Raw genomic sequence first — 12,520 nt, 5'->3', positions numbered from 1 at the left:
ATTGATCCATGAAATTACTTTATTAAAATATTCAGTATTATCTGTTCTTTATAAGGAACAACCTCAACTTTTCCTTTATCTGCTTCTATTTTCCCTTCAGTCTTACTGAGGTATAACTGATGAATAAAATTGCAATATATTTAAGATGTACAAATGATGAGTTGATGTATGGCCCTAGATGAGGCCATAGATGAGGGCCCTAGATGATGTATGCATTATGAAAGGATTCTCACAATCAAGTTAATGAACACATCCATCACCTCACAGAGTTGCCTGTTTTGTACCATGTGAGATCGCTTCCCTTCTACTCTCTTAGCAGATTTCAGTGATACAGTATTACCAGTTACAGTCACCATGTTATATACTAGAATCAGAACTCCTTCATCGTAGAAAGTTTGCACACTCTAACCCACCTCTCCCCATGTCCCCACCCCCCCGACCCTGGCAACTACCATTCTGCTGTTTCCCTGAGTTCTGCTTCTTTTTTTCTTTCCCCAGATTCCACATATAAGTGATACCATGCACTATTTGTCTTTGCCTGGCCTATTTAACTTAGCATAATGTCCTTCAGGTCTACCCATGTTGTCACAAAGGGCAAGATTTCCTTCTTTTTTATGGTTGAATAGTACTCCATTCTATATGTACAGAATATATATATACACACAATACATATGCTGTAATGTGTGTGTGTATACACACATAAGACATCCATAATGTATGTACACACACACACACACACACACACACACACACACACATCTATCTTACATCTTCCTTATCCATCTATCAACAGACACTTATGTTACTTCCAGAACTTGGCTACTGTGAATAATGCTGCTATGAACACGGGAGTGCAGGTATCTCTTTGAGATCGTGGTTTTACTTCCTTTGGATATGGATCCTATCTGTTTGTGCATCTGACACTCAAATATAGACAAAATGGGCTTTATTAACAACAATAATTGCAGCAGCAGTTATGATTTATTGTGTATTTGTTGTATGTCAGGCACTGTACTACATTCTTCATATACATTACTTCTAAAAATAACCTCACAGTGTGGTTGTTAACAATGTTTTATAGACAGAGAAACCATGCTAGATCATAAGCTACCTGAGGGCAGGGATATTTGCTTTGCTCATTGATATATTCCGAGCACTTAGAAGTGTGTAGTAGGTGTTCAAGAAATACTGTTGCCTGAACAAGGCTTCAAGAGCGTAAGCAGCTTCTCCAGGGCCACGAGTAGCACTGCTGGGATTCAAACCCAGGACACCTGGGATACACCAAATCCTGTTTCCTGACCCCTCTGCTATGTATGCCATCTCTTACCAGGGATAGACAAACACAGCCAGCTCCGGCCACTCACCTGGCTCCAGCTCCCTGCAAACCACTCCACCTTGCCCGTGCAGGGCCCGTTGTCACATGGGGTGGCCTCCACTGGCCGGTTGTTCCCACAGCCCTCCAGGGGCAGGCTGCTGATGTGGTTGGTCATGCACACCACTGAGCGTGTCCGCACCCCAGCCCCACACTCCGCTGAGCACTGCAAGACAGGAGAAGGGCACATTAGAGGGGAGGCCCCCGCAGGTTCTAATGATGTGGAGGAGGACTGAACATCTCTTTCCCTACCAACTCTTTCACCCAGGAGTCTCTGACTACTTTCACGCACAGCTTACTCCATCCATTGTAGGCTATCAGTAGGTCAAACCCCCATTTTAGATTTTCTGGGAGAGTCTTCATTCCAAATATCCTGTCCCACTGTTGCAACTGATAGACTTGTCAGACGATCTGTCTTGACTTTTGCTTTTGAAAATATATCCAGCAGCAGAGGAATGAGAGCATGAACATGTGGGCATGTTCTGGGGAGTCTGGGCTGTTCTGGGGAAGCTGGGGAAGTGAAATCCATCACCTCAACATGGCTGCCTGATATTAAGGCAGGGTGGTCCTAGTCCCTGAAGGCCACAGCTGTGACAGTATTAGGAGACAGCTCCCCATAGAGGGACAACTTGGCCTGGGAACCAAACACATCAGTGTTAATATCCCTCCTGGCTGGGTGGCCTGAGGCAAGGGACCCAGCCCCTTCCACCTCTGGCATGCTCATCTGGATGGTTGGCATAGGAACACATTACAGGTAATGAATAACGTGCTTTCCATATAGCAAGTGCTCAATACATGGTATGAGGGGCTTTAAAGGGCCAAGTTCTGTATTCCCACTCTAAGGCAGAGAAACTGAGTTAAGGTCCTCACTTAAAGCCACATAACCACCAGTGATTTCTGTCCTACAGCCATACTCTGCCCTCATCTAGGGCCTACTAAACTCATTCCTGTCATACCCCAAAGCTTGAGGAGCATTTTTCATCTGTCTTGAAATACTTTGGAATGCTGTCTAATTTTGCTTCTCATTCTGTATGTTCAGACATTTCTGGACCTCTTTGTCTGAGTCCTTCCCAGACACCTCACGTCCAACACGTAAAACAGTGGAGCACCACCTTCACCACCATCACTACTGATACTCTTGGTTTTCCAATTTGTGATCAAATCTCTAGAAGGATTCAAAAGTTGACTGTTCTTTTGAGTTTTTGCTTCCAACATCTAGCCAAATGTCCGGTCTCACAGATTCTGGTTTCACCACATTTTTCCTGTCTTGTTTCTTTTTGCCTGTGGTTCCCAGCACCACTAATATTCTTCCCCTGGACTGTGGTCACAGCTTGTTGCTTAGCTTCACCACCTTTTTTAATTTGCTGGGCTTTCAGGAGCTGGGAATGCTGTGCTGAAAATCCCTCTGATGCCATCCCATTCCAACATGGACTTCCCCACCTGCATTCAAGCTTTCCTATAAGACCACCTCAGTCAACCTCAGTCTTCTAAGCTAACTTCCCATTATTCTTTCCCATACAGCTCATGCTGGACAGAGCCAGGGTCCTCCATTTCCCAATCTCATGAAGCCTTCACTGTTCCTTGTCCATACTGTTCCTTCCATCTGCCTAGAGGGGTCTTCCCCTTCACCAGGACACATCAAAATCCATTAAGGCTCAGCTCCAATGCCATCTCCTCTGTGAAAACTCCTTTCACTGACAAATATATTCTTCCCAGTCTCAGAATTCTCAAGGCACTGTGCACCCTACTGTCTTCCTTTGTATTAAAGTGACTTATGTCCTACTGTACTTTTTCCTTTATATAAGCAGGTTCAGTGAAGGCAGGGACTATTGCAGCATCTTTACTTCCTTCTCAGGTCAGCACCTTACCCATGGGCAAATCCATGAATATCAGTTGAATAAATGAATACAGACTTGGGTCCTTCCTTGCTTGTTTCTCTTCTGTCACCAGCACCTTCCAACTCTGAAAGTGACCCTTTAGAGTACAACCAAAGCCCATCTTAAGGGTTTCTGCTGGGTATTCCCTTAAAAAATGTTTGTTTTATCAACATGATTATTAAAAAAAAATAAACAAAAGTGACATCATTTAAATGAAATTTGAGAAAAGAAAAACATACCACTTTGTTTCCTTACCAAAATTGCCATTTTCATTTTTTTTTATGATGGTCACACAGAGAGAGAGAGAGAGAGAGAGAGAGAGAGAGATTGAGAGGCAGAGACATAGGCAGAGGGAGAAGCAGGCTCCATGCACCAGGAGCCCGATGTGGGATTCGATCCCTGGTCTCCATGATCATGCCCTGGTCCAAAGGCAGGTGCCAAACCTCTGGGCCGCCCAGGGATCCAGCCATTTTCATTTTTGTACATTGCTATCTAGTCTTTTTTTTTTTTTTTAAGATTTTATTTATTTATCCATGAGAGACACAGAGAGAGAGAGAGAGAGAGAAAGAAAGAGACACAGGCAGAGGGAGAAGCAGGCTACCCACAGGAAGCCTGATGTGGGGCCCGATCCTTGAACCAGGATCACACCCAAGTCAAAGGCAGACGCCCAACCGCTGAGCCACCCAGCGGTCCCTGCTATCTAGTCTTGTAAAGTCACAGCCTGGATGAACAACCAAACATTTACATGACCACTGCTGGGCTGGGCCTGCCTCCTCAAGGAGGAAACTCCAGAGCAAAGCGCCTGAAGGGGATGAGAACATGTCACCCGAAAGTATACTACATTGACCTATTTTGAATGGAAGGCACTTGAGAAACATCAGATCCAGGAAGGGCTCTCTGCCCTCCCTATCCCTGCCTAAAAGCAGAGCATGAACTTCCTGTGGGAAATTTCCACCTAGTATCAGGAAGAAGAGGACATTTTTATAATCAGTGTTGGGGAGCTGATGCCAGGATGAGTCTAAACTAACAAACTTTACCCAAATAATCCTTATCTTCAGTTAGTTTCCCCATATATTTCTAAGCCACTTTCTTGTATTTTATTTCCTCTAGAAGCCCCAACCCCTTTCCTTTGTCTAGTCACTTCTTCAAAATTTATCAATCTTTGTTAAAATGGTATAGAAGCCCTAAAGTCTAATTGTGTCTTTGGGATTTTTTACTTCTGTCTTATGAGGCTCTCTGTGCCATGTGCAAAAAAATAACATTAGCTAAAATGTGTTGGCTTTTGTCAGTTGAATATGCAGGCTTCAGTTGCAGAACTTAGGGTAGAGGGAAAGTTTTTTTTCCCTTCCCTATAGGCTCACAAACCCTTTGCATGACTTGCACTCTATCTGCCTTCTTATTTGGAATGTGAGCCAACAACAACAACAAAATCCTTTGCTACAATAATTGGAATGTTCTAGGCTAAAGGGCTTTTTGTTTCAGCTGTATATTATCTGGTCTCTTTCCTAGCTTTAAACACTCAAGATATTTAAATCCTCCCAAAGAATGCAAGGCAAATTAAGTCATCTTCCTGTTTTGAACATTAAGAATATTTCTTCCCAAGTAATTTTCATTTACCTAACTTAATTTCTGCTTTCCAAACCAAGTAATATACTCACATCTGGGAATATTTCTACATACCTTCATGTGCTTCATTTAAAAGAAGAATGTAGGGTTTTTTTGTTTTTTAAGATTTTATTTATTTATTCATGAGAGACATAGAGAGAGAGGAAGAGACATAGGCAGAGGGAGAAGCAGGTTCCCCGAGAGGAGCTCCATCTGGGACTCGATTCCAGGACCTGGGGATCATGCCCTGAGCTAAAGGCAGATGCTCAACCACTGAGCCACCCAGGTGTCCCTAAAAGAATGTTAAGGTGCCCAGACCAAGTGCCAATGAGAGAGCCTTAGAAGGATGAGCCTGTAAGGGATTTCTCCTTATTACACAACAGCAGCACAAAGGCATTTCAACTTGGAAGTAGTTATCCACACTGGCCCAGGTGTGGGAAGCCTCTCAGCAGGAATGAGGGGAACGATGGGCCTCTACCAGGCAGCAGAGACCACCTTTTAAAGCCAGGCCTTGAAACACTCCCACTCATCGCCCCTGAAGGATGTGCTTGCAAGAGGGACCAAATCCTCTTGGTAAAAGGACCTGGTTCCTCGCTGAACTTCTGGGCTGACCAAACACAGATACGTATGAAATTTCCAAGCAACTGTGTGGTGAGGATTGTCTTCTCGCTCCATAGACCGCTGAATGCTAAACTTGGCCCAATTGGCCCTCTCAGGACTGACTACAAAGCTCTCGTGGCTATTCCTGAACTTCAGGTTCACACATCATCTTCTGTAATTAAGTAACAGAAAGTACAACATCTTATTTCTTCTGGAAAACATCCTTAGATACTAGGTGTTACAAAATTGAGGCTGGTGGATTTTCTAAAAGTTTTTTTTTTCTCTCTTGTGACTAAATGTTGCCCATGTGTTTAAACCTGTCCACTGATTTACAGAACTAAGAAGTAAATGATGCCTCTGATTAAGGCCCGCCCTCAGTTAAAGGTACTGCAAGGACGTGTTTACGATGAGTCATTGAGTCAGAAAGACTACATAGCCCTGGAAGTTTAAGAGAAGAATCAGGTTTGAGTTCACAAGCTCAACTCAATTAGGTAGAGTTTAATTTAATGAGTTTAATTTCAATGCTTTCATTGGCTCATTTGACAGAGAATGAGAGAGAGAGCACAACCAAGTGGAGCAGCAGGCAGAGGGAGAGGGAGAAGCAGGCTCCCTGCTGAGCCCCCAGGACCCTGGGATCATGACCTGAGCCGAAGTCAGACACTTAACAAACCGAGCCACCCAGGGGCCCCAGCTGATTTTATTTTATTTTTATTTTTTAATTTTTATTTCTTATTTTTTATTTTATTTTAAATTGGGCAACAGGATGTCTTCTGGATCCTTAAGTATTTGTACACTTCAATCACATTTTCTTTAATCTCTCCCCCTTCACCTCTTTACATGGAGGCTGTATCTCATTCACGCCTGGCATTATTAGGTGCTCAATACATGTTTATTCCAATGGCAAAAAAATGGGATAGCTCAGCCTAAAGCTTAACAAGGTTGACTTTTATATAAAACCACAAGTCACGTATGAAAGACTGCACCAGCTGGTCATTTCTGGGGACTGACCCTTTTGTGAAGCTAACTGGTGATTCAGAGGCTCATTTCATGGTACCCAATCTCATGGAGGTCATGGTTTCAAATATGTCATCCCTTTAATGCTCATTCAGCAGTTACCAATGAGGATACAGAGGGTCAGAGAGCAGCTTGCTCGAGGTATAATAAGACATAAGTCCTGGGGGAAGTGCTGCCGAAGCCAGTGCACCTTCCTGAAAACCACCCACACCCCCTTCCCACTCATCTACTCCAAGTGGGAACATTCGGGAATAATGTTATGTTCTGGGGGTCAATAAAGCAAAATTACCTACTTATTTACATCATAGCACTAAATTGATATGGCTTAAGATATCTTTCCGAAAAAGAACAAAGAAGTTCCCTAAACAGAAGAATAAAGTGCTCATTCTTTCCTTTATTTGGAATTTTAAGACAAGTGTTAGATCCAGCAAGTACTTAGGTTATGATGCGGAACAAATTTACATGAAAGGGAAATTTACAAGTGTTTGTTGGAGAGGAAATAAAAATAGGGTTTGATTCAGTTATAGGAGGCAAACAATAGCTTAGTCTACTTAAAAGTCATGCTTTAGGGGCACTTGGGTGGCTCAGCAGTTGAGGATCTGCCTTTGGCTCCTGTCCTGATCCCGGGGTCCTGGGATTGAGTCCCACATCGGGCACCCTGCAGGGAGCCTGCTTCTCCCTCTGCCTGTGTCTCTGCCTCTCTCTGTATCTCTCATGAATAAATAAATAAAACCTTTAAAAAAATTCATAATTTAAAGGTTTTTAATGTCATTAACATGCTTATAATAAATACATATGTGAAAAAAGGTTACAAAATGATAGACATAGTATTATGATTTGTGTCCTTCAAATATGTATAAATACAAAAACACTATGTATGTAAAGTATGTATGAGTAGAAAAAAGCTTGACAATATAGTTTAAAAATCTTAACTTATTATCTGCTAATGAAAAGATTATAGGTGTGCTCTTCTGATTTTTAAATATTTTTTATGATGCTATATGTTACTTTATGACCAGGAAAAGTGAACATTTTTTTTATCCATAACTACATTAGGTCTTTAATTGGAAGTGCATATAATTCAAGTGAAAAATTCTTTTGAGACAACATGTTTGCAAATACACATTAAAAAAGTAGAAAATGGCTATTTACTATTTGTTAAGTAGAGATAAGTTATTAAATCTGTAGTCTCATAAAAACTATAATTAAATATTTTATTTTATTTATTTCTTATTTTTTAAAAGGTTTTATTTATTTATTCATGAGAGAGAGAGAGAGAGGCAGAGACACAGGCAGAGGGAGAAGCAGGCTCCATGTGAGGAGCCCGATGTGGGACTCGATCCGGGGTCTCCAGGATCCCGCCCTGGGCCGAAGGCAGTGCTAAACCACTGAGCCCCCCAGGGATCCCCTAATTAAATATTTTAGATGAAATATTTGAGATGTATTATAAACTCAGTTGTCCTGTGCTATCTTTGTATATAGCCTTCTTTTGATTATACTGTTTGTGTTAATATAAACAATTCTCTTTATATTTTAGAATAATGATTGCTGAAGATGAGGAAGCATTTACTGAAAAAATAATTTCAGCCATTTTAATCTTCACATGAACATTCTAAACCTTGCATTTCCTCTAGTGAATGTGAACCTTTAGAAAAATTTCCAAGCTTCGGTCTATTTGGATGTATGAGTCATTGAACATTTGTAGATGAAATTACCTCAGGCCCTGCATATTCTTTATGAGGTGTCCCATAATGTATTAAGGATTAAAAGGACTTAAGTGCTCTAGACTTCAAACGATCTTGTTCCTTTTGATTCATGACAATTGGTATGATAAATTCTGTGTTCATATTACAAACTTTTATATTACAGGATACAGCCATTTTAATGTAAGGGTTTTTTTGTATATGTGATAAAAATAATTTTTGCCCAACCTTTTTTTTCCCCAAGATTTTATCCATTTATTTGACAGAGAGCGAGAGAGCGAGAGAGGGAAAGCACAAGCAGAGGGACAGCAGAGCGAGAGGGAGAAGCAGTCAGAAAGGATGCTGGCCGAGGAATCCACTCATGTGGCGGGATGGTGACACGTGGAGATTTACTCCTCTGAACTTGACATGTCGCCCCGTTGTTCACACGATGCTGGGGGGAGAGGAGGCTCCTGAGCTGTTTCCTAAGGTTCTGTGAACTAGCCTAGTCCTCTCTTCCCCTTGGACCAGTGGCCTCTGTGCCCCCTGGGAGCCCATGAGGAAGGCAGATTCTTGGGCCCACCTCCTGGCGCTGACCCAGGCTAGGCACTGTGTGTGAGTTTTCAGGTGATCTGTAGGCACACTACAGTTTGGGAGCAGAGTGAGGGACTCTAAGGTGCACACCGGGCCCAACCGAGAGAAAGGTACTGAAGACAGAGCCAGCCAGTCCTGTTGACAGCTCAAGTTTCCAAGGGCTCTAGAGAATCCTGACACCCAAACCACCAAACTGTGGGCATGGGGGCCAGTCTGCTGCCCCGAGACCAATCTCCTGATGGCCTCTCCCACTGCCAGCCAGTCAGGAGCTTCCATAAGAAAAGGAATGAAACTCATTATCTCCTTCTAGCTCTCTCCTCCCGACCCCAAGATACGCTCTGGAATTTTGCTTAGTACTTTTCCCTGCACCTTTTTTCTTATTGTGGCAAAATACATACAATAAAATTTACCATTTTAATCATTTTAAGTGTACATTTCAGTGGCATAAATTACATCTACACTGTGTGCAACCATCACCATGACCCAACTCCAGAATCCTTATAAATCTTTTTTTTTTTTTAGGGACAGCATGCACATGCATGCATGGGAGCAAGGAGGGGAGGGGTAGAGGGGGAGGGAGAGAGAGAGAGAGACTCCCAAGCAGGCTCCATGGCCAGCGTAGCCCCACATGGGCCTCAGTCTCACAACCCTGAGATCATGACCAGAGCCAAAATCCAAGAGTTGGATGCTTAATCAACTGAGCCACCCAGTTGCCCCTAGTTTTATCTTTGATAGATGAACTCTAGCTCTTGCTGGTTTCCTTGCACACAGGTAACTGGTGCACACATATAACTAATATGCTTCAGACGTCATCGCTGACAGCTGATGCCAAGGACCCCAAGGAGGCCAGTCTACTGGGGAGGGGAACGGTCTGTGAACTGTGCTGAGTTAGGAAGGAGGAAGGGGCCTGCCACTTGCTGGGTGCCTTTTAGATGCCAGGCACTCACCAAACACGTGAGAGGTGTGATGTAATTGTTCACTTGATTTAGTATTTCAGTATTTAATATTCACATGGAGCATGAAGGAGAACTAATTCTTTCACATCCACTGCTCACCTCTGGAGCCCCTGGGTCTTTGTATAAGGACAGAAGGAATTTCCCCAAAGTCAGAAATTCCCCTTGGGATTCTTAAGCTAGTGATTCACCTCCGTGGTGTTGGGGTGCCTGCAACAGACACTTGCTGCCCATCAGCTGGGCACACGGTGGTCCCAGCTACAGAAAACCCATTCTGCCCACTGTCACACTCACCCTTTCACTCCACTCGGTGAGGAACCAGCTCTTGGCACAGGGTCCCATGTCGCAGTTCTCAATGTCATTCGGCCGGAGCTTCATGTTGCATTCCTCATCATCAACCACGTCCCCAATGTTGCTCACACACTTCACGTCTCGGGTCCTCTGTCCCACTCCACAGGGCACTGAGCACTAAAACAGGAGGAACATGTCAGCGGGATGGGCAGCGTTACCTCCAGGGGGAGGGGGCTCTTGAGCTCTGTGCCCTCATCCTTGCCACCTGCCACCTGAGTGGACAGCTGTGGTGAGACCCCCACAATGCCATGCTACGTGGGGAGGATCCCAGCCCTGAACACTTCACCACCTTTTCTCTAAGACCTTGGATGTCCTACCTGTTGCTCTGGGCCTCAGCTCTGTCATTTGCAAAACAGGGGTGCAAGCTTGGAAGGAGTGGGCTTCTCATGACACATGGGACAGAGGAGACCTGTGTGCACATGGCTCCCAGGGGCTCATCCTTAAATTCGGCTGTGGGTGGCTGATACAAACCAGCCTTAACTCCATCGTGCTATTGGTAGATCCTATGGTTTGCAAAACAGTCCCCCCCAGAGCCCCCTGGGATGGGGTCCCTCTAGGAGACTTCAGGGCTGTCCTGAATGAGGTCTTGGCGGTGGGCTTGGGTGGGGGGACAGCAGTGAGTCTTGGGAGGGGGAGCCCCACGTACCGAGGTCCAGTCTGTCCGGATCTGCCACTCACTGCAGATCTTGAGCTGGCAGGTGCTGGTGGTCTCGGGCTTCTCCAGGTGCTGGCAGCGGTAGGGCTGCACGGTCAGGCTGCGGTTGGCGTACACCTGGCGGCATAGAACTTGGCGATGCTGCATGCCCAGGCCGCAGGTTTTGCTGCACTCAGACCACTCTCCGATGTCCCAGCTAGCTCAGGAACAAGAGAGTGCGACAAGGACATGTCACCTTCAGTCAGCAAGAAGACAGCCTGACCCCCACTGGCTACACAGGACCATCAGGGTCCTTCTGGGCAGTCCTCACCCTGGAGCACTGCTTAACGGTGTGCTTAGGGCCATCGGACTCCATGAAGGAGTGTCACTTGGTTGACATGCTAGCTACCAGTGATGAGGGCCCAGTTTTATTTTATTTTTTATTTTTTTGAGGGCCCAGTTTTAGAAAATGAAAGAAAACTGAGAGGGTGCAGGTGATTTTTATCTAGTAAAAGACCCCCCTATCCCTCCCCCAACTCCGAACGTTAGTTTTCCACCCTGTAGAACATTAACTCAGGTTGGGACTTAGGAGCCTTGACCCAGCATTCTTTATTTTTCACGAGCTACTTACTCAGTTTCACGGTCCTCCCCTGACGTCCTGCTTTGTCACTTAGTTAAATAAGGCATCAGCACACACAATACATAGGAGAATGTTTCTCTTACTTTGAAACTTATGTCGGGACCCTCTTGGGGGCCCCTTCCCTCTGTTTTCCTGGACGTGTCCTCTTTATCATTCAATAACCAGCCCAAGACCTCCCCCCAGACACTTCTCCTGACTTCTCCTGGCCCATGTATTTGTGACCCTCATTCTCTCTGTTCACAGCTCACCCACAACACCGGCCACGCTGGATTGTGATTCTCCGCTTCCCTCACCAGGCTAACACATAATTGCTCCCAATCACCAAAGGTGTGTGCTCACTGCTAAAGGCTACAGGCTTCCCCATGCATCCCCAGAGACTGGTGCGCTTGCTCAACAGACTGCAGTTCATGCCCAGACCGAGTCTCATGTTCTAAATCAGACGCAGACAGATTTTATATCTGCTACTAAGGTCCTATGTAGGGCCACCTGGGGGCTCAGCGGTTGAGCATCTGCCTTTGGCTCAGGTCATGACCCCGGGGTCCTAGGATTGAGTCCTGCATCAGGCTCCCCTCAGGGAGCCTGCTTCTCCCTCTGCCTGTGTCTCTGCCTCTCTCTCTGTGTTTCTCATGAATAAATAAATAAAATCTTTAATAAAAAAAGGTCCTATGCACAGCCAGAAGTGACCCGCTAACAGGCGGCCTCCCCAGGGAGACTATCTTACAAGGCCGGGCAGGGGAAGATGTTACAGGGCTCCTCCTCGGGGGTGGGCTTCATGCTGGAGTCACAGTAGCTCTCAGGAACCTCCTCGTGGGTGTTTCTGTGCACACAGCGGAAAATAGGGAACTGCGATCCTGCAAGGACAAGGAGAACTTCTGAAGGACGGCCCCACCCACTTGAATGTTGGGCTCTGGGTGCAGATGTACAGAGATCCAGGTGCTGATGAAGAGAGGCCACAGGATTAGAATAAGGCGCGCGTGCACACACACATTTACACGCACCTCCCCCACAAGGGCTAGGCCAGGTAGTGTGAGTGCAAAGAGGAGTGGGAATGGTTACTGCCCTCGAAGAGTTTATAATCTCTGTGGACACTTTGCATTGGCTGCACCTGGGGTCGTAGCCACAGGAGACGCTCCTCAGGTGTTTCTTGAATTCCATGGGCTGCTGCCATTTGTCACATGGTTGGAAAGGGCTGAAGGCA

General features: G+C 45.1%; 1 protein-coding gene across 4 annotated transcripts in view; it reads right to left on the bottom strand.

Moving 5' to 3' along the window:
- THSD4 (thrombospondin type 1 domain containing 4) overlaps positions 1-12,520 on the bottom strand; it is a 577,007-nt gene that overhangs the window by 24,749 nt on the left and 539,738 nt on the right. For all 4 annotated transcript variants that reach the window (XM_072739053.1, XM_072739054.1, XM_072739055.1 and 1 more), the window contains 4 exons: positions 12,044-12,173; positions 10,695-10,899; positions 9,992-10,165; positions 1,365-1,538 (listed from right to left, as the gene is read on the bottom strand). In XM_072739053.1, coding sequence (XP_072595154.1) covers positions 1,365-1,538; positions 9,992-10,165; positions 10,695-10,899; positions 12,044-12,173 — 683 coding nt within the window. The remainder of the gene's footprint in view (positions 1-1,364; positions 1,539-9,991; positions 10,166-10,694; positions 10,900-12,043; positions 12,174-12,520) is intronic.

This window comes from Vulpes vulpes, chromosome 15 (genome assembly GCF_048418805.1).
Source record: "Vulpes vulpes isolate BD-2025 chromosome 15, VulVul3, whole genome shotgun sequence".
Classification (NCBI taxonomy): Eukaryota; Metazoa; Chordata; class Mammalia; order Carnivora; family Canidae; genus Vulpes; species Vulpes vulpes.
This window is presented reverse-complemented; position numbering and strand designations above follow the sequence as displayed.